Source organism: Xyrauchen texanus, chromosome 7 (genome assembly GCF_025860055.1).
Source record: "Xyrauchen texanus isolate HMW12.3.18 chromosome 7, RBS_HiC_50CHRs, whole genome shotgun sequence".
In the NCBI taxonomy this organism is placed as follows: Eukaryota; Metazoa; Chordata; class Actinopteri; order Cypriniformes; family Catostomidae; genus Xyrauchen; species Xyrauchen texanus.
The window spans coordinates 8,888,153-8,914,387 of NC_068282.1; the positions used below are offsets into that span (position 1 = coordinate 8,888,153).

At 41.2% G+C, this 26,235-nt stretch overlaps 2 protein-coding genes across 5 annotated transcripts in view; one reads left to right on the forward strand and one right to left on the reverse strand.

Moving 5' to 3' along the window:
- The window catches only part of LOC127646435 (rap1 GTPase-activating protein 1-like), a 139,585-nt gene extending 133,978 nt beyond the window's left edge, over window positions 1-5,607 (forward strand). For all 3 annotated transcript variants that reach the window (XM_052130094.1, XM_052130095.1, XM_052130092.1), the window contains one exon: window positions 397-5,607. The gene's annotated coding sequence lies outside the window, so the exon portion shown is untranslated. The remainder of the gene's footprint in view (window positions 1-396) is intronic.
- Window positions 5,608-5,615: 8 nt separating this feature from the next.
- The window catches only part of padi2 (peptidyl arginine deiminase, type II), a 39,036-nt gene continuing 18,416 nt past the window's right edge, over window positions 5,616-26,235 (reverse strand). For both annotated transcript variants that reach the window (XM_052130090.1, XM_052130091.1), the window contains exons 6-16: window positions 22,626-22,778; window positions 22,344-22,534; window positions 21,642-21,745; window positions 21,356-21,467; window positions 19,697-19,804; window positions 11,026-11,177; window positions 10,739-10,886; window positions 10,308-10,401; window positions 10,134-10,207; window positions 8,460-8,612; window positions 5,616-7,500 (exon numbers count right to left, since the gene is read on the reverse strand). In XM_052130090.1, the coding sequence (XP_051986050.1) occupies window positions 7,267-7,500; window positions 8,460-8,612; window positions 10,134-10,207; window positions 10,308-10,401; window positions 10,739-10,886; window positions 11,026-11,177; window positions 19,697-19,804; window positions 21,356-21,467; window positions 21,642-21,745; window positions 22,344-22,534; window positions 22,626-22,778 (1,523 nt within the window). In that variant the 3' untranslated portion in view covers window positions 5,616-7,266. The remainder of the gene's footprint in view (window positions 7,501-8,459; window positions 8,613-10,133; window positions 10,208-10,307; window positions 10,402-10,738; window positions 10,887-11,025; window positions 11,178-19,696; window positions 19,805-21,355; window positions 21,468-21,641; window positions 21,746-22,343; window positions 22,535-22,625; window positions 22,779-26,235) is intronic.

A 26,235-nucleotide genomic window follows, 5' to 3' on the forward strand; every position in this document is an offset into this window, starting at 1 on the left:
TGGGACTGATATGGGAGTGATATACTTCCATAAGCAATAGTTCAACCAAAACATTAAAATTCTGCCATCATTGACTCACCCTCATTTTGTTCCTTACCCATATGACTTTCTTTCCTCTGTGGAACACAAAAGGAGGCAGTATGTTAGTCTCAATCATAGTTTACTTTCAATGCATCTTTTTTTCATACAATGAAAGTGTATGGTGACTGAGGCTGACATTTTGCCTAACATCTCCTTTTGTGTTCCACAGAAGAAAACAAGTAGTGGTTTGTAATGGCACGAGGGTAAGTAAATGACTCCTTATGCTTGTTTATGTATATTTTGAGTTTCTCTATAATTGTATTGGTTTAATGTAGCATGGCATTTACAAGACCTTGTGTTCTTTCTCTCTTTCAGCATTTTCATACGCAGCCCTCCGTATTGGAAACTGGCCACACTCCCTAGAGTTCCTCTAGAGAAAGAGATGTAAAGGAGAGCTAATCGCTAGGTGTTACAGCAGCGCGCCGTACAGCCGGGCAAGTGTGCATCAGAAAATCAGCACACACTTTTAAGGACACAACCACTTTATCCACTGTCATGTGGCCATTTGCCTACATGCAAAATAGCAAACCTGCTGAGCACGTCTTGTGTTGTGTGAAAGCAGGTAGGCATCAAGAAGAGCCAAATTCACAGTACAGAAAGTCTATGCGTGGTGTGAATCACTCCTTTTAACTGGAAATGCATGATTATTGCCTTTAACATAGGCCTCTCTTTCTTTCTTTCTTTCTTGCACTATATTCTATTAATGGTGACCCACATTTGTTTTGTTTTTAGCTTTCCTATTTATGTATTTTTTTATTTATTTATTGAGGCTCACTATGGGAGTAGGTCTATTAGTAATGAAAGGGGTACACTGCAAAACTTTTTCTTCATCTGTATTTTTGTGTTTTCAGTAAAAATATGATGTAACAATTGAAAGTAAGGTAGCGTTCATTAACATTAGTTTTATACAGTACATTAGTTAACATGAACTAACTATGAACAATACTTTTACTGCACTTATTAATCTTGGGTTAATTTGATCATATAATGCACTGTGAGGTAACATGAACTAACAATGAACACTACTATTTTAATCAACATTAACTAAGATTAATAAATGTTGTAAAAATGATTAGTTCATGATATCTCATGCATTTACTAATGTTAACAATTGAAGACTTATTGTAAAGTGTTACCAAATATCGTTCAAACAAAATTACATTTCTCAAAACATTTCTATTGGAGAAAGAAATATAAACTTGATTCAGTCACTATCGTACGCAATTTTGCTTCTCAAGTCATTTTAACTTGGTTTAAGTATATTACAGGGTTTTCTCCTGGAAAGACAAGACAAAATACTGATTGAGAACAAATACTTTTGCCATGCAAGCTGTCACAAGATTTCTGCACCTTTCAAAATATCAACCAAAAATTCAACCTTAACCCATCATGCTTAAAACTGTCAAACATGTGAACCCACAAAACGCTGTAATAAACAACTGACTGCGTGTAGTTTTGTTTTTGTACTCGTTTTGGTTACGTTTTGCGTCGTTATCTGTCAGTAATGAATAATGATGTAGGGAATTAATATTTTTAATGGTAAGTGTCGTCTGTAGTTGACTTGATCTTGTTTCTGGTGTGAAGAACCACCCAAGCCATTTCACGTCTTCTCTAATATACAAAGCTTAGGCATTAGACTTTATGACGAAAAGGTCTGGTGTGAGATTATGTAATCTTTTCAAATATTATTTATTAAGAGTAGGCTGATATTTTCCTGATCTGGATATTTTAAATGACCACATCTTGACTGTTTGCTGTGGTAAAACTGACATCTCTGTAAAACATACACTAATGTTGTAGCTTCACGTTTGTAGTTTAATGTTTCAAGGTAAGTCAAATGAGCAAAACTAGCCGTGCAAATGTATCTTGGATGTCCATTTAGTGGTCAACAACTTATAAAAGATGTATTGAAGTTCCCTTTTGTTTTTTTAGCTTATAATGGTGACAGAGAGCAATATGAATACTGTCCAAATTGCAAATACATATGCAGGGTTCCCACACCTTTTCACCCATGTATTTCCATGATTTTTCAGTCGTTTATAACATTCATCATTGGAAAAGGATTTCCATTTGTACTTCAGTTAGCAGTCATTGGAATTTTAATAGTTTACCAACATTACACATAATAATAGCGTCAAAATGTCTTCAATAAGACAGAAAGGTGAGATGAAATTAATTGAATTAATATTTATCAGCCACTCACAAAGAACAATGTCTAGCCATTTAAACATTTTAGAGCAGAAGTAAAGTAGAAGAATTTGTGTTCACAACGGAAATTCCCATCACTTTTAAGATTTCATTGTTTTCTATAGGGCCATATTGATACATTCAAATACTGATAAATTGCGATTTCTTTTTCTCATGATATTGTATCGATACTTTAGATCCACATATTGATATTTACATTCAACTATTTGTGTATTCCTAAGTTGGCACACTGTTACTTCCAAACCAATTTATTGAGCTCACCAAGAGACAAAAACGTGATGTTTCGAACTACATGCTCTTCATCAGACATCAGTATGTAACCATAATATACCCAAATGAATTGGAATTGAAATTGATTCATAATCAAATCAAACCATGATATGGTGATGTATCGCAATATATCGAATCGTGACGTGTATTGCAATATGGATTGCAAAAATGCCACCTCGCTGGCCCAATGATGGAATCCATCAGAGAGGTGAAGGTATCGTTCATCTTTTCTGGCACACATTTGGTTTTGGCGTCTTAAATTAGTTTTAGGTAAGAATCTATTTCTAATTAGTAGTTTTGCTTAGTTTCTATAGATCTGTATACACTTATACACTAATACTAGTTGGATAAGGCCAACCAATATACCATTACCCAAATAGTACTTTTGATTAGTTCTGTAGTTTATTATTACATTTGACTAGAATAATATTAGCATTAAACGGGGGTCATGACTAGTGCTATCTGGACTGGTCGTTCAAAATTACATTGTGCCAGATAGGACTTTCTTTAGCCTTTACAGTCTATTACACTTAACTAAAGCTAAATGGTTGATGTGCTTCATGCTCCATCATATGCTGGGTCTTAGTATGTATTAACCCTGATCATAGATTTGCGGTAACAGGAATTTAAAGTGATCTACTAAAGCCAATCATTTCAGAAGAAGCCAGAATAGAATCAAGTTTAACAATTTCTTAGTCGGGTAAATGTGTATCAAGCCAATTACATAATCAATTCAGAAATAATCAATACAAAACATCTCATGCTTAAAGATTAATCTGAACAGATGCATATCTGACTTCAACAAAATACGTAACCACTGGGAATTCTGGCTACAAAAAATTCCAATGAACACTGCGTTACATTTCCTTAAATACCCAAACCAGAGTAAACATAAAGGGAATTTGGGAATGGTCAGGTTTGGAAATCCTGGGGTCACACTTTATCTGCATACAGGAGGTAAATTAGATGAAAGACCAAGGAGGTAGGCGCACCCCCGAGCAGTGGCCAGAGTTTCGCCCGTTTCACACATACTCCGTTTGCAGTGCGTATTTTTTTCCGTTCCCATGTTAACAGGTTAGAGCTTTTACACTGCACGCGGATGCAGTCCGTCGATCCGTTCCAGTTGCGGTGCGTATACAGCAGTGCAGCGATCGTTTACGGACCGAGTCTATTTTTGCTGTGCTGCACCGCACTGAATTAAAGTGACAGCACATTGTTCACATTAAAATAGACATATATTGTCAAGAAACTGTAATAATTTCATCATATACGCATAATTTCAGTTAATTTGTTCTACAGTTACTTAATTACAGGGTCAAGCAAAACAAAAAAGTATGATTATAGTCCCAAAAGTTGCAAAATGGCATCATATATGATTCGATGGACGCACGATACGTTGTGGTTTGCCTTGTGATGTCTGCTCCAACCAGAGAAAGAACATTATCCATCTGTTCGGCACTCATCCGAAAGTACTTTAGGTGCCGGTCACTGTAAAGTCGAAGTTCTGAGACAAGCACCAAACTGTCTCCTGCCTCGTTTGACTGAGTGAACCCAAATGCGTCTCATTATTCTCCTCCTTAGCAACAGATATAGCGCGATAACTTTTCTTCTGTCAACAACTCGAACTACATGTAAATCAAAGAATCACATATTTTCATACGGTTTCAATGCCTTAAACAATCTCAAAGTTAACGTTTGTATTTAAAATCAAAATTCCTTACACATTTTTGATTTTGTGGCACACAGAAACTGCGGATCAGTAGCGCACTGCAAACGCAGCATATGTGAAAGCACTATAGCACGTGCTGCTCCTGTACCGTATACGCACCGCAATACGCACCGCATACGCACTGCACATGGAGTATGTGTGAAACGGGCATTTGTCTACATTCTTAAAACCGTATTACAAGATATTCTACAGTTGTGGGGATGAGACCATAGTACCAGTTGCACTGAGACATTTTAAATTATACCAAATATGCCTAGTTACATTATATGTATACATCAGATATTATATATTTTGTGACATACAGATCTTATGTGAGTTTGAGGTGTGGAAGAGCTTCTTGCTCAGTTGGGTGTGGTGCCTTCAGAAGGAATGCTAATTGTGAGAAAGTTCATATATTGATTTTCTCAGAGATAATTTATTTGCTCTTTGCCTCCCTGGGGAGTTTAGACTATTGAATGCAAACACCTTGGCACCCCGCCTTAGAGTATCATATTGTGAGGTGCCAGGCAGTACCCAGTGGCAACCCTGCATATGATCATATATATGGGCATAAAACACTAGGTCAGAATTTACTGAAGAAATGCTTTAACCAATGATGGTTTGCTTTATTTATTCTCTTTTCAAACTAAATTTCATCTATTTGTATTCATGTAAACACATGGGGGGGAAAAAAGCCATTTTTAGAACTTTGTAATCAACTAATCCAAAACAAATTGGGGGACTTTTTACACTGAATTGTACTGTGGTTTTACCATTGTACAGTCAATATATCAAATGGTAGTTCCATATTATGATTACTATATTCATAAATATTCATATGCCATTTGCATGGGACTTCAAGGTACTTCAAAGAATTGTTATTTTCATCATGGTAGTGTCCAAATATATGATATTACTGTGGTACTTTTTTAAAGGTTAATGTCCCAGTTAATTTCTCAAGATCAATAGGTATCTCATTACCAATAAACGAAGTTCACTGGAAACTTTTGCTTAAAATCCTGCTATTCAACAGACCTTTGGGCCTATCAGGGGATGGTACCTATTAAACTGTTTGTGGAGAAAGGAAATGTAAGAAAAACAAGGATGGATAGAGAAATGCACCATGTGTTAGTGCTCAAAGTCTTTGCCGATTGGTTGATCTCCACATCATTTGCGCACAAGGCATATAAGCACAAACTCATTCCAAACACAGCACCGACTGCTTAATGTGATTGTGTTCTCTTTTACAACATGTGCATACAATGGTACTTTTAGGAAATGCTCCAATGTAAATAAAACATTTTCTCCTTTTTTGTAATTAAATAAAAGACTGTTTAAAAAAGAGGGTTTATTGAATTGTTTATTTATTGCATTAATGTATAATGGAGTATGGTAAGACATGCACACAAGAAATAAATCACAAATAAAAAAGGCAATTAAGGCATTATTAATACTTAAAGGAATATTATTGGTGCAATACAACTTATGCTCAATCAGCAGCATTTGTGGCATGATCTCAATTACCACAAACATTTATTTAATGTCCCTTTTCTTAAAAATAAAAAAAAAGCAAAGATCGAGGTTACAGTGAGGCACTTACAATGAAGGTGAAAGGCCCTGCCGATAAATGTTAAACGTGTTAAAATCGCTTTCTAACCTTTTATCTCGGCAATGACGATGTAATGCAAAACAACTATTTAAACAACTTTACAACTCCAAAAATACATAAGTTTTAACAGAAGATTTAATGCTTTTGTAAAATACAAAAAAATGAAAATTGTAAGCTGCCTTTAAACCCTCCAAAAATTGTGACCTCGATTTTTATTTTACAATTTTGTTTTTAAGAAAAGTAGGGACGAGTCTAAATGATTTGTGTTGTTTAATCAACATTATGGCACAAATGTTGTCGACTGAGCTAGCTTGTATTTAATGCGGAATATTCCTTTTAAGAATATATTTTGAAAAGTATTGTCATAGTGGCAGATTTTTATTAATGGTCCATTTTTCTATGGTTCACAGTTAACTTAGAAACTCAGCACAGCATCAAGTAAAATATATATATATATTTTTATAGCAATTTTAAAAAGAAAGAAAAGCACATTTGAGCTCTTAAGTGATTATTTTTCACTTTTGGTAAACCTTTAAATTTCTTAGAAATCCTGCAGAATTCAAGCATAGTAGTCATGAAGCTTTTACAAAGTATTAAAGAATTAGTTCACCCAAAAGTGAAAATTCTGTTTTCATTCACACACAAAAGATGTATTTCAGAATGTCAAAGCGTTTTTCATACTGGGACTGTTGAGCTCTAAAAATGACAAAAAGCACCAAAGTACTTGTGCGCTTTATTCCAAGATTCTTACCATTTTAAGTCATTTTTGCAGAAAATCCACCAGAGCTCTCAAATCCTGTTCAATTGAAATATTCAGCATTACAACACATCACACCAGGGTTGATGAAAATAATGAGAGACAGAAGAACCAATGAAGTTGATATCATTCACATCAAACTTGGCTTGATTTATCTTGACACACCATATCTGAATAGAACACAAGCCCAGATGGAAAGATTTTCATTAAATAACGCCTTGAATTTTTGTCTTTTCCTCACAAAACTATCATACGGCTTCAAAAGACTTTTCAATGTAGCGCACAAGTTACATGAACTACTCCAAGGTACTTTTGTTGTGCTTTTATGTCCTTTTTGGAGCTTGACAGCCCTTGGTCACTATATGTTTTCACTGTATGGAAAACAGCTGCTTGGATATTCTTCAAAATATATTTTGTGTCCAACGAAAGAGAAAATAACTGTATATAGGTTTGGAACCATGTCGATTTGCCCTATGTTATTGAAGTTATTTGCTATTGCTTTACTGGTTCTTTTAAGTTTAAGGCATGTATGCTTTGTTTATTGCCAGAATTAATCAGATCTGATCATCTGTTTAAGAATAATAGGCACAACTTGGAGGTCTCTCTTCTGCCTAGTTTTTCCTTCTCTCTCTCTTACAGCTCCAGGTTCCACCATCTAAAAGTAGATGGTTCCCGAAGGATGTTGGATCCACAGTGAACTTCACCTAGCATCTTGTGGTAGGGGGCAAAGTCATCAATGAAGGTACACTTGAGGCCCAGAGGCTCCAGAAGAGACTGCATCTCGGTCTCCAGGGCACACTTGCCATTTACCTGGGGCCCAAAAGGCTTTGGGATACCTAATTGGTTACCCAACACGATCATGTTCACCTGAGTGTAAATACATCAAAACAAAGGTTATAATAAATTATTATACTATTAAAAATAATGCACTTTACATTATGTAATGACATGAATATGAAAGTATATGAATGATGCATTAATCCATTTATATTTTTTCTACTTTTGGTTTAAAGTGGAATTTAGCTAAACTAGAATATTTAAATGCACAGTATAGTTCTGAAAAATAACATGAATTAAAAAATATATGAATGAGCATCAGTAGATTTTCCACTTTAAAATTAAGAAATGGGCAAAAATAATGGATAAATACATAAAGAATTGGGTCCTGGCCAGTGTTATGATCAGCAGACAAATTATTCTTAGGGGATGGAAGTTGGCTGGAGTTCCCTCGTTTCAAGAGAGGCATACAGTATGGGTAGGGTATCGGCGTTTGAAGGAATGTCTTAAAGAAGGCTATTTAGCAGGTTGCTGATATTTTACAGTTTTCCATTGTGGATACTTAATAATGAAAAACAACATAGTTGCAATCAGGTTCCAAAATTAACACTCACCAAGTGCCAAATGCAAGAAAAATTGTCTTTTTCCAAGTCCCAAAAAAATACTAGTTGTCCAGTAATTTTATTAGGAATTGCAAGATAAACATCAAAAGTTTTGAAGAAATCTAAAGTATTTAATATAAAATGAAACTAAGCAATCGATTAACTTTAACAGCTGTGAATTCTTATTCTGCCATAAAACGGCACTGAAGAAAAGATTTTGCCCATCTAAACAAATTTAACCGCACAAGCACAAATAAAATATTCAAGCTGTATACTAACTTTCTACAAATTAACCAAAAAATGCATACATTGATAAATCAAGCTGAATTCTTGCAATTTTGTTTATTTTACAAGACCAAAAAAGTCATTTTTAATTTTTGCCGATTTCTTTTTAAATGGGAAAAACAAACAGAGTATCTTCAATATATTTTTGATATTTTGCTGTACCATGTCGGGGTAGTAGGCCGCAGCCCGTGGGACATCTTCCTCTTCCTCTTCTTCATGTTTAAGCAGTTTAAACAGAATGGGCAAATCAATAATGTCCTCATCATCCAACCCAAGCTCTTTCTTCAGTACGTCCCTGTTCCAGTCAATACAGTTCTGAGTGAGAGATAAAAAAATAAAAAAATAAAAATTTGCCCACATTTTTATTTTCCATTCAAGAGTTATTTTTGCTGAAAATTCAACAAAAAATTGGTTATATTTCAAAAAGCATGTGGTACTGCCTATTTTAAATAATCCAGTGAAATAAATGGTACTTCATCTCATTTGATTATTGAAGTACGATTATGCATAGCTAATATGTCTGGCATCAGTGCAAAAACAGCTTCGCATCATGCAATACTTGAGTTAAAAACAAAGACTCAAAACCGTAAAACTAATCTGTTTATCTGACTATCCATTACGGGTGTAACGGTTCATACTTCTCACGGTTCGGTTTGTATCACGGTTTAAGGGTCACGTTTTGGTACGGTTCAGTATTTGCTTTGTTCAGAAAACAAATATTATTGCCAAATCCAAAGAATAATCTATTTAGTAACACTTCAACAGGTTTGCCCTTAAATAACAATCATTGTTTTACAACAGTAACCATAGTTTAACCATGGCATTTGTAGTTAAATCATAGTAACCACAAAATAAACATGGTTACTGTCATGTTCACAATATATACTAAAATCATGGCTACTATATAGAAACTACAGTATTACTGTTGTAAAACCATAGTTAATTGTAACAGCAGTCATGGTTACTACAATATAACTATAGTAAAACCAGGGTTCATTTTCATCAGGGTCCTTAAATGAAAAAAACACAAATTTTCTCTAATTACTAAATCAACATTTTAACTTAATACCTGAACTATTACACTACATGCATCAACATAAAGTGCACTTCAAAATGATCTCAGCATATATCTCAACAATGTCTGCTCTTTTGTAAACATCTTTTGACCATCGCTGTTGTAATTGACTACAAAAAGAAAATGTTCCCAGAAAGGAGAAATGCAGGGGGCTTCTCTATCAGTGGCTCGTTTTCTCCACTTGCTATTTTGAACTACACGCAATATGTGCAGAACTATGATGTCATAGAGTTAACCCACGTGAAACACAGGCGGCGCGTATCCATCTACAGATCCATGCAGATGCATTTGCAGAGGTTGTAACTGTGCCTGTCTGTTTGACGCTTTGTTTTCTTGACCAAAACTTGTGCTCCAGATGCGTCATTATACTTGAGGTGAACCGACCATGGTGCCAATGCTTCCTGAACCGTGGGTGGTCAAACCGTATGGTTAGTTGGAGTATAACGGTTCTCAATAAAAAAAACTATCTATGTGACAGTCTGTTTAACTTTCAAACTTAAAACTAGTTCAAGCGTTTAGACAAGGCTTTGTCAAGCCTACTTTAAAGTTTGTCCATTATTCATTCATTCTTTTATTTTTTTGTCACTCTCATTTGTAAGCAAATGTATCTATACACATAAGGCAAAATCTCCCTCGCCACTTCTACCATCCCATGGTACTGTATATACAGTCATCTCACCCAGCCCCAAAATCATTAATAATTACATGTGTATAAGTTAATAGAGGTTAAGTTCTTTGTAAATAGGCCAGATTTCACTGACCTGCACGTAGTTGTTTTCAGCCTGTAGCTGCTCATCACTCAGGATGTCATCTACGGTGATGGCCTCCTCCAAACCTAGTGAAAAATTACTGTAGTTAGAATGATTAAATATAGCGGATGGTGAACCCAATTAGAATAGAAAACATGATTGGGAGACTTGATATGCAAGGTTTACCTGGAAACATCTCTGCTTTTCCAAATCCTTTTTTCTGTATTTTTTTGAAAACTTTGTAACCAGCATCGGGGCTAGCCAGCAGCAACCGGAATTTCTGAAGATTCAAAACATTGAGACAGTTAGCAGCAGAGTTGGGAGTAATCTGATTACAAATTAATTACTGTAATAAACTACTTTTTTAGGACAAAATTGGGGGAAAAAACAAGCTTTCCTGTGAGATCAGTGAAGTCAGTTATCTGATTACAATTTTAGAGTAGTAATTACTAATTTGTAGTGAATTACTTTTTTGAGTAACTTACACAACACTGGTTAGCAGCTAGCACTGCTTATAGGTATTTTAAAAACATTTTCATGTTCGGAATTAAATACTGCTGTATGTAGAAGTGGTAAGAGTGTATGGTAATATTTTAACATATCTGTTATCATTTTACCTTTCGGTCAGGCGCTGGGACAAATGTCATGAACTCGTCCACATGCCCCACAGTCAGCCAATCAGAGTAGAGTGCAATTGGCTCTTGAACCTTTTGTGCCCACAGGAAGTCTTGGACGACTTGTGTCATGTTGCGGCCATGTGTTGTACTTAAAATTAAAATGATCAGAATTTTTCATGGTTCGCTTTTATCAAGCAGCAAATATTCAGTCCATGTAATAACATGCCAAAACATCATTGCTCAAAGAGACATAATATTTTGGAGGAGGGTATGGTTATTGTACTTACGTAGGGAATGCCACTCCAATGATAATCCTGCCAAGTGGGTAACTTTTCCCATTCACTGTGACTGGTGGGCTAACCTCCAGATTACCAAAAGAGTCCAGGCTGCTCACTTCTTCATAATTTGCGAAACGCGTCACATACCCAAAGTCTGGGCCCTTTGATAGTTTTCAAACATTAAATGAAACAATTTAGCATCTACTGAAATATGTCATTATAATTTGATATCATGTTCCCCTTCTGTCGCTCTCGCCACGTTGTGTCAGAGAAGCGACACTAGGGGTCTCTCTTGAGCGCCGATATTCACCTCTGGACTATGAAAAAAGGCCAATGAGAGTTGGCAACCAGTATTTGCATGTCCCGCCCCCAGACATACGGGTATTTAAGCGGCGCAAATACGGGAGTTCATTCAGAAAATTTCTTCGGAGCCGATGGTCATGTCTGCAACTGCTGAGTGTACACACCGAGTTCCTGCTATCCCTCTGCTGCATTCTACGTTGGATTCTACAGCGCACAACAGCGGCTTTCTCCTGTTTGCACGGCTGTGCATTCCTGCCCCTGGGCGCATCGACAGTGCAGATTCAAAAACTCTCACGAGTTTTTTCCCTAAAAGAGTGATTTTATTTAAAAGAGTAATTTCCTCTAAAAGAGCAAAACACAGCGGCGTTGAACGTCCTTTTAAGGACGCGTCTTTATAAAGATGCCTTTCCGCCCCTGTGTTGTTTCTGGATGCGGTAGAGCGCTCTCCGCTTCCGACGGCCACAGGCGCTGTCTCGTGTGTCTGGGTAGCGATCACACCGAGGCTGCGTTTGTGGATGGTTCATGTTCTCACTGCGAGAACATGACCATGACAACGTTGCGGTCGCGGCTTGCTTACAACCGTGAGCAAGCCACTCCAGCCGCCCCCCGTGTCGCTCCTTCTTCCCACGGGATTGAGGACGATGCGGCTGGCGATGGAGGCGATTTGAGGATGGCAGCGGGTGCAGCTCCGCCGGGTACGCCCCCTCGGACCACCCACACCCCAACACGCTCGTTGATTCCCGTCCGTGCTCGAGGCAGTGGTGACTCGCCTCACAGCCGGTCTGCCGACCCTCTTGCGATGGAAGCAGATGAGCTCGCCGCGGCATCGGAGGGTGTGTTATCTGATGCTGAGGACTCCCCTGGGCTGCCGCTTTCGGGCCTGCACGCCCAGGCTGAGGCTGACACACAGATGACTGACATGCTTTCCCGGGCAGCCAACAGCGTGGGCTTGGATTGGAACCCTCCATCCTCCCCACAACCATCACGGCTGGACGACTGGTTCCTGGGGTCTGGGCGCCGCTCACAGCCTCGCCCCCCCCCCGGTCCCGTTTTTCCCAGAAGTGCATGATGAGCTGACGTCTTCGTGGAGAGCACCCCTCTCCACTCGTCACATCGCCACAGGCTCGTCCGCCCTCGCCACCCTCGACGGCGGAGCACGCCATGGGTACGAGGCGATTCCCCAGGTGAATAGGGCGGTTGCGATCCATCTATGCCCCGGTACCCCTACCACCTGGCGAGGTCGCCCCGTACTCCCTTTCCGGACCTGTAGAGCAACCTCCTCGCTGACAGCGAAGGCCTACAGCGCCACCGGACGCGCTGCTTCCGCCCTGCATGCCATGGCTCTCCTGCAGGTCCACCAAGCCAAGGCACTACGCGACATGCACGGGGGTGGCCCTGATCCCGACACGCTGCAGGAACTGCGCTCAGTGACCGACCTCGCCCTGAGAGCGACGAAGGTCACAGCGCAAGCGCTCGGGCAGGCAATGGCCACCCTAGTGGTCCAGGAACGTCAACTGTGGCTGAACATGGTCGAGATGCGTGAAGCCGACAAGACTCGCTTCCTCAACGCCCCTGTCTCCCGGTTCGGCCTCTTCGGCGACACCGTCGAGGACTTTGCCCAGCAGTTCTCCACGGTGAAGAAGCAGACGGAGGCCATCTCTCACATCATGCCTCGCCGCAAGCCTGCCGCCACGGCCCATGCCCAGTCTGCTCGCCGAGGGCGTCCTCCCGCGGCCAGAAGGCAAGCCCCTGCTCCGCCTCAACCCGGGCCCAGCTCTCAGCTCCAGCGTCGAGCAAACCGTGGGAAGCACACGCCCCCTGTCTCACGGACCCCCTCGAGGAAGGCTCCCAGGCGCTCCTGAGACAACGCACCCAGAGCCCAAGACGTTAGCTCTGGAGGTGGTAAGACCGCTCCGTCCCCCGGTGGAGGGCCCGGGAGGAGAATCTTTTGTTTTTTCATTTGCCGCACCCCCTAACACGGGCTGCGGTACCCAAATTCTCAATAAAAGAGCTATTTCCTTTGTCTCTGGGGCACATGGCCCGCAAATGCCGTTCTCATGGCACTCTGCTTTCAGGCCTCAACAGTCCCGGCTCCATGGATGCGGTGTCCCCGCCTTCAGCGCCACGACTGTTCCCCGGCCGGCCGGTTCAGACGAGTCCAGAGAACGCCAACATCAGACCTCCTCCTCAGTCACGAACCCGCCCCCCGCCGGGTGCGCGGAGCAAGGTAAGTGCTTTGAGTTTATTCTCAGCACCAGAGCCTCGGGACGCCATGTTGCCTCCCGACGCCGCGTTACCTGTTCCGCACCGCTGCGAAGCCCCGCCGGGTACGTCCAAAAACCCGTTCCCTTGGTGCCCCTAGCACGGAGTTTAGAGGCGTGGCTTTCACTGCCCAACCCGTCACGCTGGCTGCACCTGACCATTCGACTCGGATACGCAATTCAGTTTGCCAGGTCTCCGCCCCCTTCGTGGGCGTACATTTTTCCGCAGTACACGGCCAACATGCCCACTCCCTGCGCGAAGAAATCGCCTCCCTTCTATTAAAGGACGCGATAGAGCCTGTCCCTCCAACCGAAACGAAGAAGGGTTTCTACAGCCCTTACTTCGTTGTACCCAAGAAAGGCGGCGGCTTACGACCGATCTTGGACCTGCAAGTTTTCAATCGGACCTTGTCCAAACTCCCATTCAAAATGCTCACCCAGAAACAAATTCTATCTGGCGTCCGGCATTTAGATTGGTTCGCAGCGGTAGACCTGAAGGACGCGTACTTCCACGTCTCAATTCACCCTCGACATCGACCCTTCCTAAGGTTCGCGTTCGACGGCCAGGCGTATCAGTACAAAGTCCTCCCCTTCGGCCTGTCTCTGTCCCCTCGCGTCTTCACGAAAGTCGCAGAGGCAGCTCTTGCCCCGCTCCGAGAACCCGGCATACGCATACTCAATTACCTCGATGACTGGATCATACTGGCCCACTCCTGAGAGTTACTATGCGCACACAGAGACCAGGTGCTCAGCCACCTCATCTGTTTGGGGTTTCAGGTCAACTGGGAAAAGAGCAAGCTCTCCCCAGTCCAGAGCATCTCTTTTCTCGGTCTGGAGTTAGACTCAGTGCTGAAATGCCTCGCTTCCTTCAAGCCAGGCGCCATGGTCCCGCTAAAACGTTTCCAACAGCTCCTGGGGCATATGGCATCCTCCGCAGCGGCCGCGCCACTGGGGTTGATGCATATGAGACCACTTCAGCACTGGCTCCGGACTCGAGTCCTGAGACGAGCATGGCGCCGCGGCACACACAACATAAAAGTTACCTCTGCCTGCCGCCAAACCTTCAAACTCTGGACAGACCTCTGCTTTCTAAGGGCAGGAGTACCCTTGCAGCAGGTGTCCCGACGCGTTCTGGTCACAACCGACGCCTCCAAATTGGGTTGGGGCGCCGTATGCAACAGGCCGCTGCGCTGGCACATCAACTGCCTAGAGCTGCTGGCTGTTTTTCTGGCCCTGCAGAAGTTTCTCCCGTTAATTTGGAACAAACACGTCCTAGTCAGGACAGACAGCACCACGGTCGTAGCCTACATAAACCGCCAAGGCTGAGTACGCGCCCTCCACATGTCACAGCTCGCCCGTCGTCTCCTCCTTTGGAGTCAGCAGCGACTCAAGTCACTGCGTGCCACTCACATCCCTGGCAACCTCAATGTGATAGCGGACGCGCTGTCAAGACAAAGCTTGCCTGGCGGAGAGTGGAGGCTCCACCCCCAGTCGGTCCAGCTGATTTGGGACCGGTTCGGCAAGGCTCAGGTAGACCTGTTTGCCTCCCAAGAAACCTCCCACTGCCCGCTCTGGTATGCCCGGACAGAGGCTCCCCTCGGGGCAGACGCGTTGGCACACAGCTGGCCTGCGGGGCTGCGCAAGTATGCATTCCCCCCAGTGAGCCTTCTTGCACAGGTGCTATGCAAGGTCAGGGAGGACGAGGAGCAAGTCATTCTGGTAGCCCCTTACTGGCCTACCCGGACTTGGTTTTCGGACCTCACGCTCCTCACGACAGCCCCTCCCTGGCGAATTCCCCTGAGGAAGGACCTTCTTTCTCAGGGACGGGGCACGCTCTGGCACCCGCACCCAGACCTCTGGAACCTCCACCTCTGGCCCTTGGACGGGATGCGGAAGATCTAGCCGGCCTACCACCGACCGTCATAGATACAATCAATCAAGCCAGAGCCCCCTCCACCAGGCGTCTCTACACTCTAAAGTGGCGTCTGTTTGCGGACTGGTGTTCTTCCCGAGCCGAAGACCCGCAGAAGTGCACAGTTAGGCCAGTGCTCGTGTTTCTTCAGGAGAGGCTGGAGAGGAGGCTGTCCCCCTCCACCCTCAAGGTGTATGTCGCCGCTATCGCGGCCCACCACGACACTGTAGACGGCAAGTCTCTTGGTAAGCATGACTTAATCGTCAGGTTCCTAAAAGGTGCCCGGAGGATAACTCCCTCCTGTGTCCAGCTGTGTCCAGTACGTGCTTTACGTATTTATCTGGACCGCAAACAGAGCACCAGATGCTCTGAGCAGCTCTTCGTCTGCTTTGGGGGACAGCAGAAAGGGAACGCTATCTCCAAGCAGAGACTCGCCCACTGGGTTGTCGACGCCATTTCCCTGGCTTATCACACCCAGGCCGTGCCCCCCCCCTTGCGGGTCCGAGCTCACTCCACCAGGAGTGTTGCGTCCTCATGGGCACTGGCTAGGGGCACTGCCCTAGCAGACATTTGTAGAGCAGTGGGCTGGGCAACACCTAACACTTTTGCGAGATTCTACAATCTCCGAGTTGAGTCAATATCGTCCCGTGTTTTCTCAGGTACCGAGCCCGTAGAACTCGGTGGCACGCCCATGATCTGACATGGTGAATCGCTTGCACCTAGCACCCTTCCCCCTAACCAGGGGAAACAGTGCGCCTTCATTCCCAGGAGATCTCAGGTTTGGGACACTGGTCGATTCCTCCCTAGCCCTCGTGGGTCGCAGTTCAGCGGAGGAACTCGCTGACCCAAGCCACTGCGGGTACCGCAAGCTACCCTGTACTGGTATAGGTAGTACCTCCTTTGGACTCCCCCTGTGTGTAACACCACGGTTCTGTCCCCTCTGGCGAGCTGACTCCCGTGTTTCCCTTAGGCAGTCATGGCTGCCTCGGTTGCCGTGCTGTATGTTCCCCCCTCTATGAGGCTGGATCCACCACCGCACCGGCTTTTCCACATAGGCCCTAAGCAGGCCTCTGATGGTTTTGCCACTTAAACTTGCCTCCCCTCTCGGGTAGGCGTGGCCTCCGCAGGGTCTTCTCCGCTCTGAATAAGGGCTAAGACCCCCTTCCCTCAATGCGTGTAAGGGCCCCGGCCTTAGTTGCTCTATGCGAGAAACATAGAGAGAAAAGAGGCCCGACCAGGCTTGGCCCGTTCCCAGGTTGGCGGCCAGCACCTTGTTCCCCCCTCCAGGGTAACGATAAGGAATCCTGATGGCTTAAATGGGGCATTGGGGAAGGGTAGGTGCAGCCTGATACAGTTGGTCGCCCTGCACGTAAGAATACCTGCTCGCTCCTGTATCAGCAGTTCACGTACACGGCTCAGCGCATGGCACTTTTATAAGTGGACCCCTAGTGTCGCTTCTCTGACACAACGTGGAGAGAGCGACAGAAGGGGAACGTCTAGGTTACGTATGTAACCCCCGTTCCCCGATGGAGGGAACGAGACGTTGTGTCTCCCCTGCCACGTCGCTGAGCTGAGCCACTGTTGTGGCCGGACCATTTCCGGCTCCTCAGAAAAATCCTGAATGAGCTCCCGTATTTGCGCCGCTTAAATACCCGCATGTCCGGGGGCGGGACATGCAAATACTGGTTGCCAACTCTCATTGGCCTTTTTTCATAGTCCAGAGGTGAATATCGGCACTCAAGAGAGACCCCTAGTGTCGCTTCTCTGACACAACGTCTCGTTCCCTCCATCGGGGAACGGGGGTTACATACGTAAACTAGACGTTTTGCACCTATTCCTACAGTATCATCTCAGTTTCTCAGACCAGATAATACAACTGCTGATACACTGCCTTAATTGTTCTAGCAGAGTTTTTTTTTTTTTTACTTTGTTCCCATGGGTGAATAATGAAATAAGAAATGTGAACAGCATTTAAAAAATCTTAACAGTCTTAATTCTTTAAGGAATATTCCACCCAAAAAATGAAAATTCTGTCATCATTTACTCAGCATCAACCCGTATGACTTTTTTTTTCCTTCGTGGAAATAGAAATTACATATAAAATACATTTTATTTTCTGTCAGCCAATGCTCTTAATTTTAAAAGGAACCTTCTAGGTACAATTTTATCATTAGTTTTTCATCAAATTGATCACATTTTCAATTCAATTAATGTCTTAAAATTGCATATATTATGTTGCATATATATTTTTGTTACAATTTTATTGTTTACTTTTATAATTTGTACTATTTACAAGTATTTACATTGATATGAAGAACACATGCTAAATCGGTACTGTCCCTTTAAGACAAACGCTTATAACAAGAGAGCACCTGCATGATTTCTTCAGTGCATCCATGTATGATTAGACTAAAATGTTTCTTTTTTTTGTTGTTTTTGATCAATAACAGACCATTAAAAAAGCAGAAAGTGTATTAAAATATACATTATTCAATGACATATAGATCCGTGGACCTCATCTTTGCAGTCCCAAAGAAGGACACTTGATCTGTAAACTAAACTTTATACAGTTGAAGTCAAAAGTTTACATACACCTTAGCCAAATACAGTTAAACTCAGTTTTTCACAATTCCTGACATTTAATCATAGAAAACATTCCCTGTCTTATGTCACTTCACTACACAATGGTCATTATGGACAAAAAAAAAATGTGCTTCATCTAACCAGAGGAAATTTCTCCAAAAAGTAAGATATTTGTCCCCATGTGCACTTGCAAATTGTTGTCTGGCTTTTTTTTTTTTTGGAGCAGTGGTTTCTTCCTTGCTGAGCAGCCTTTCAGGTTATGTCGATATAAGAGTTGTTTTACTGTGGATATAGATACTTGTCTACCGGTTTCCTCCATTATCTTCACAAGGTCCTTTGCTGTTGTTCTGGGATTTATTTGCACTTTTCGCACATCTCTAGGATACAGAATGCATCTCTTTCCGGAGCGGTATTATGGCTGCGTGGTCCCATGGTGTTTATACTTGCGTACTATTGTTTGTACAGATCAACATGTTACCTTCAGGCATTTGGAAATTGCCCCCAATGATGAATCAGACTCGTTGTCACGATTGACTGTTGTCTGCCCTGTGTTTCTCCCCTGTCATCTGTTCCCGGACTACACTTCCCATAATTCCCTGCTCTTATCACTGCCAGCTGTCCCTCATTGTTCCTCACCTGTGTTTAATGTTCTCATTAGTCTTTGTGTATTTAATGCCCTGATTTCTGTTCAGTATTGTCAGTTGTTGAATGTATCCAAGCCCCGTTCTTAAAAAATTCGTTTTAATGACCAACCTTAGTTCCTTAAGGAAGTAGCATTTACACTACACCACACAAAGAGATATTTTTATTTCATTACTTCATTATACACGAGGTATAAACACAGAGGGCTTTTGATGGATGTGGATTCACTATTTACGTTGTTTCTATATTTCGATATGGTGAATAATTTTGATATGTAGAGATGCATTAAACTTTTGTGAATCCATGTCGAGATGAATTGCAGAATAAAATATATTTCTGCTAACCAGCAAACAGTGTGTCCAAAACCATTGTTGTCACAGGCAGCTGTCAGGCCATTTATGGAAATAGGGTGACTGCATTTTGAAACCGGATGTGAGAAGTTTCCTTACACCATATCTCGAACACGGTGGTCAAAACAGTGAGCATTTATTAAAAATACAGACCAAGAGCTATCACATTATATATAGTTTTTCAAGATTCGAGTAGGATTTGAAGGTGATATAGTCTAGTAAATAAAAATAAAAGGTAGTTAATAGGTTCTAAATAAGCTCCTCAAATAGTACATCAACACCAATGACTGACATAAGTCATTGTGATTATTACCTCGAATAACGACTTAATGAATAAATTCAATTTCATTATGTCCCTCTCGCTAAGCTGTCGTATGGCGTTAAAAAAATCTTGTAATAAACCGCAGAAGTCATATGAACTACTTTCATGACACTTTTGTTGTGCTTTTTGTCGTTTTTGGAGCTTGACACCATGGTTACTGTATTCTTTCATTATATGAGAAAGAGCAGCATCAACATTGTGCTAAATGAAAGTCGGATGAGTTTGGAATGACATGAAGGTGAGAAAATTGACAGAATTTACATTTTTGGGTTAACTATCCCTTTAAGAAGTTGTCCGTCTCACTCACCAGAAGAACATCATAGGGGAAATCTTGAAGTCCTCGATCACGAGGTGAATCCAGTACCACAGGAAAGCTATGATGAGGAGAGTCAATGTAGCCAAACTCAATCTCATCCTGTGGACAGATGGAGTAATTAGAAATACTAATTTGATGTGATTGTAAATAGAATGAAAATAATTAATAATTTTATTGGTTGGACATTTGAACTGTCGCATAAAGAACCATGTTCAGTTATACCACTTATTTGTACTATAAAAACACATTTGAAAAATGGTGGAGGCCACAAAGCAAATGCAAGCTGTCCAAAGCATTTGTACAAGTTCTATTAAACACATAATAGAAAGTCTTAAGCATATAGTTTCATGAGGGCAAGCTGCCATGACAGGTGCTCTGACAGATTGGTTAATGTGTTAGAAAACATTCTACTGTTATATTATCTGTAAATATAAGTGTTTCAATATCTGTTTGAAAATTCAAAGTCACGCAAGGATTCCCATTTTGCAAAACAATTTCCATTTTGCACAAACAGCAATCAAATCACCATAAAACTTCAAAGACTTCATTGGGCCTGATTCATAAAAATAAGCAGAATGAGATTCAGTGTAAATACATTTTTTTAATCAATTTGTATGTAAAATGATATTGTTCTGCTCGTGTATTTGAATAAGGCCCATTTATTCTGCGTGTGTGCATGAAGCAAACGGAGCATAACTAAGGGGGCAGAATAATTTAGACTAAAATATTCATTTTGATAAAATAATTGCCATTGAACTTTTATTTGGAATCCCAAATAAAAACGTACATAAAGAAAAGTAATTGTAATAGGATTAAATAATATTTAATGGGATTATATCATATTAAATGTAGTCCCTTATATAAAACTGTAATCTATTTTGTACTTTGTTTTGATTTAAAGGAATATTCCAGCTTCAATAAAAGTTAAACTCAATCATGAGCATTTGTGACATAATGTAGATTACCACAAAAAACTATTTCGACTTGTCCGTCCTTTTCCTTAAAAAAGAAGCAAAAATCAATGTTACAGTAAGGCACTTACAAGGGTTTTAAGGAAGAAACGTGAAGCTTATAATTTTATAAAAGCACTTACATTAATTCTTCTGTTAAATCTCATGTTCTTTGAGCTGTAAAGTTGTTTAAATCATAATTTTTACAGTAATTTTAGGGTTTCTTGACATTAAATCGTCATGCAATGATGTAAAATTGGCTATAACTTTACACAGAAAAGATTAGCGAGTGATTTTATCACATTAAAATCATATTAACATGCATATTGCTTATGTCTCGTGGCTGTACTTTTGAAACGGTGAGTATTTTAGCATTTATAGATTGGCCCCTTAACTTCCATAAGCGCCTCACTTTTTATTTATTTGTTTTTTTAAGAAAAAGAGGGATGAGTCAAAATACATTTTTGTGGTTATCAAAATTATGCCACACATGCTGTCGATTGAGCTTGTATTGAACCCGGAATATTCCAATATATGTTTTAACGTTTATGTATAGTAAACAATCATACATTTATGATTGTTTTAAAAAAGCATTCAGTTTGTAAACTGTTTGATACTCTGATCATGCTCGGATCAGTGACTCAAACGAATGGCACCTCTTGAGCACTTGCCTAACAAAAACAAATACAATTTCACTGACCTGCATCCAGCGGTCACCACGGTTCATGTACTCATGACACACATTTAATTTGTAACCACAGCTGTACACCAGGTTCTTAATGCTCTTCAGGAAAGCATCGTTATCATTTGTGCTACCAAAATAAATAAATACAGATCAAATAGTATCATGAGCATCAGCGTAAGATCTATTTCATGATTCGGTGTTGCAAAAGACGGAACACATTTCTTGATAAGGTAAGATTTGGTAACATATATGATTCTAGAAATGTTAATCAAAAGCTCTGACTGAATTGCTCCATTCTCACCTGCACACATACACTTCCTTGGGTTTGAGGGTGTTGGGGGTCATTATCCATGGAGACACATGAAACATGACCTTATCTGTAAAGATGGGCTTTCCAGGGTAACCCTGTTTTTAATAAACAAACAAAATGTACATAATTAGTGATTTGAAATATTAAAGGAAAGAAAAACAAAAGAAAAAACCATAATTCCACCATTAAAATTGTCCACAAGACTTGTGCACTATTTTCCAAGACATTTGATACCATTGAAAGCTTTCTGTGAGAAATGGACTGAAATTCATCGCAATTCACTGATATTATTTCCTTTAGCCCACGATGTCTCAATTGAAATCATGTTAAGATTCAAATTAACATTGGTTCTCACATGGGTTGTAAGCAAATGTGGAATGCCAGGACAAATTTAAAGAATGGAAGACATGAAAAGATATTTTTGTTATTAGTATACAGTTCTATGGAATGCTTGATTGGCTCATTGTAACAATGAGCGGCATTGTGCCAATTTATTTCCTGCAAACCGCAGCTAAAAAGGAATCCATGAACATTGTACTTTGCTGATTTAACCCTCTAAAATGTAAAGAATGTATTTAAAACCACAATGTACACAATACCTAGCCTTGCTAGATAATTCTGAAAATGACTCTATGGTAAGCATGAATAAAGAGTTTAAAATCCTACAGATTTTGTAAGAGATCGGCCACTAACCTCACCACTGGGCTCTAGCAGACTTAGGTTGATGGTGATGAGGCCATCAAAGTCTTTATCAGGGAAACGAAGGCCTTCTACAAAGAACTGCAGTTCAGTTTTGCCACCTAGATAGGGCACTTCCTCTGCCAGCTTGTCCTTGCCCACCACCATTAGATATTCTTTCAGGAACAACTTCAGGAGTTTGTGCTCTGGTACAACAAAGAAGACTCATATTCAGCACAAACTTTCCACTTTCATTCCATAGACATTCGATTCTTAGACACTTGTCTGTTTACTCACTCCAGAAGTCCTTTGGTTTTCCAGTTGTCCGAGGTCTAAAGACTCTAACACTCTCCGAAGCTGTCTGTGTGATGTGCATGCTCAGTTTATAGCCCTGCGGAAGGTCAGACGGCCCGTTGATGCGCAAGATCATCTTGGACATGTCCTTTAAATCTGCCATCAGAGAAAGATGCATTCTTATAAATCTCCTTTCTTTTACCATAGTTTGGAATGTAATAAGTGCATCAGGAGACCAGGGCTGGACTGGGAAGACAAAGTGGCCTGGGATTTTACATAGCAACTGGGCAAAAGTTGAATTGGTATTGGGTACAGTAGGGGGATTTGCGGTCCTTTTCTGCATATTGCGGCGTCGTTTTGTCGTCCGTTCTGCATAACGCAGCGGCTTGTTTTAGCTTATCGCGGCTCATTCGGCCCATTTCGCTGCCGACCCACCGTCCCATTAGGTTCTCACGATGGCCAGTCCACCCCTGATCGGCCTCAAAGTGCGTGGGCCTACAGAGAAAATGCCCGGTATGCCACATTACCAGTCCAGCCCTGCAGGAGACATTATTGTGTCAGATGTGATCAGGGGTGTAGCACCACATTTTTGGGCACCAGGCATAGAACTATTTTAGGGCCACCTGACCAATTTGAGTTTGTGGTGGGGGATAATATCCAGTATAAACATTTTAGATGGATATTTAACAGTGCTAATTCCTAACTTTGTATTTTCAAACACAAATATTATATATATATTATATACTCAGGTTCATCATTGCCCGGAGTCTAACGCCCCTGAATGAGATAAATTCTAATACTCAAAAGTACACAGACTTTTTTGTATTATTTTTAGATATCCTTAATACAAGATACCTTTATTTTATTAAACAACATAAGATTCAGTATTTCAGGCTTATATTGTTATAGGGTAAGAATAAATAAGGCTATTTGCCTTATTTAATAAGGCAGGGGTCAGCAACCTTTTTGACATGATGTGCCATTTTTTATTTTCCTGGTCAATGGCTGTGCCGATGCACCCTCCTTTTGTCGAAAATTAGTTAACATAGTTAGTCACAAATCTGCTTATTTGATTACTAATCACGAAATTGTGTGGAATCGTAAATATTTCTTATATTATGTCATTGTAATCATGGAATCACTAGCATGCAAGCAACAGCGAGAGAGGAGCATTGGAATACAGTACGTTTTTCGCACCTGTATTCCAATCTACATGTTAATGTAATCCTTTGTCATGATCATGCAGTGCGTTTTCATCAGCTGAATGGGAGGCTAAACAGTATTCAAGTGTGACAAGACAAGTGCAAGAAAAGTCGATCAACTATTAAGCCTGCAAGAACGAATCGCACCTACAAAATCCTAAAACTTTTATTTCCAGGTTTCATTTATATTTTGAATAGACTTGAAAAGATTTTTGAACCCCACGATGTGGGTTTATGTTTTCTCTTTTAATGTAATTTTGAATGTGACCAAGGTTTAAGGTCTGTGTACCTATATGCTGGGTTGGAAATCTCAAGGATTAATAGTGGTGTTTTCCATTTTACATAATGTGTTGTCCTGAAAGCAAAATTAAACCAAAAGAAACACAGAATGTTGGCTGTCATCCGTGCAGCCTGACCGAAGCAAAGCGGGCGTGATTAATCGAAAGTGAATGGCTTGTACGCACTGTACAAGTCTGTTGGGTGTACTGCCGTCTCATCACATTTTAACTTTTTGTTTAGCCCCCCATTCAGCTCATGAAAACATGCTGCGTGATCATGAGGAAGGATTACATCAAGATTTAGATTGAGATTGCAGTATTTATATAAATAAAACCGTCTACTCCTCTCTTGATGTTGCTGGTGTGCCATGGGTTGCAGATCCCTGGCCTAGGGTGAGAAAGATAAACATAATTCAAATGGAGAATGCATTTATTTTTCTTAACCCACATTGTGTCAATGATTTTGTCAATACTGGAAAAATAAAGTGGTCTTAATTAAACATTACTTGAAATGTGAAATTTTGGACTCAAACCTCAAATAGCCATGTTTTTGAACTTATTTTGGTTAAAAACCCATAGATTTCAGATTTAGTGTTAATATCTCAATTATTACTAGAAATACTATAAATACTTCCTTGGTCAAAGGGAACCTATGGGGGCATTTAAATGTGTATTGTGTGAGGTCACCATTAGGTTGATCCATGTCCCCTTTGTTTAAGTAAGACCCGATCTCAGTTCTCACTATCTCAGTTCTGCTTGTTAAATGTGCAACTTAAGTACAGTACTAAAATCTGCAAATTGCAAATCTGAGTTAGGATTAGTTCACCCAAAAATATAATTCTCTCATGATTTACTCACCTTAAGCCCATCCCAGATGTTTATGTCTTTCCTTTTTCAGCAAAACTGAAATGAAGATTTATATAAGCACGTCATCTCGGTTTAGTCATATAATGAAAACGAATGGGTGCCATGACACTGATGGCTGTTTGACGGTCCAAAAGGCATATGGTGCGTTCACGCAAGAAGTCAGAATTGCGCTTTGTATTCAACATAGGAACGAATGTGAGGCTCATGTGACCTGTGAGCATGATGGCAGCATAGTGTTGTGACTCCGCCAACCCCACTCCATTTTCATTTCTATACTTCAACTTTTTCGCTTGTTGCTCGACATTTAGTTTTTTGTCTGGATATTAGGCATCGACAGCATGTCTTCTCGTCAAGGAAAATCATCCGGCAAGCAAACGCAGCGTGATCAAATGCATGAGGCGGATAAGATAGAGGCCTCTCTCACTGCCATGATTGCTTCTGCTATGGGGAAACCGCAGTTTATTGAAGCACAGTTTAAAACTTTGCAAGAGACTAGATATGATTCAGTCTGAGCTTTCCAGCTGCTCTAATGGGGTGAGAGAACTGCATGATCTATATTCCATTCTGAACAGCCGGGTTGGCAAAGTGGAGAAAAATCATGACAAATCTGCTGCCAGATTGACAAGCTTTGAGGAAAAGATTGCTCATTTGAAAGACCGAAGGGATAATGTTGGTATTAGGAATCTCCCGGAAGGCGCTGGATCTTAACCTGTATGGTTCCCTTCATTGGAGATAATGAGAGTTCATCGCATCGCCCCTCCCAACAACTCTGGCAGGCCTCGCACGGTCATTATGAAGATGCTACGCAGACATGCAGACACGCAGACACTGAGACATGTGACCAACTGGGCGGCAACGTCATCAGAACGCAAAGAATTATGGGTATATTTGGCCCGTTTACATAGGCTGGCATCGCATAGCAGGCTAGTGGCATGAAAATAATAAAAAAATTAGCGTGAAAAACAGAATATAATCCTACAAAATGCAGCGGGCTAAAGAAAACATTGTCGGACCATACCGCCTAAAACTACATCCTAATGCAAAGACGAGATATGACGAGAAAATAAAGGGAATCAAAAGGACTGGATTCTTACGAGCATAGTGACTGGTCAGGGGAGGTCAACCTGAAAAGGCTGTGTTGTGGTGCTTTTGCAGACAGCCTGAATGTTTGCAGACATGGTTGCTTGCGATAATCAGAACTGTCCTATACAGTGGTTCCATTTAGGTTGCGTGGGATTCAGCAGCGCACCAGCCAGAGAAGAGTTA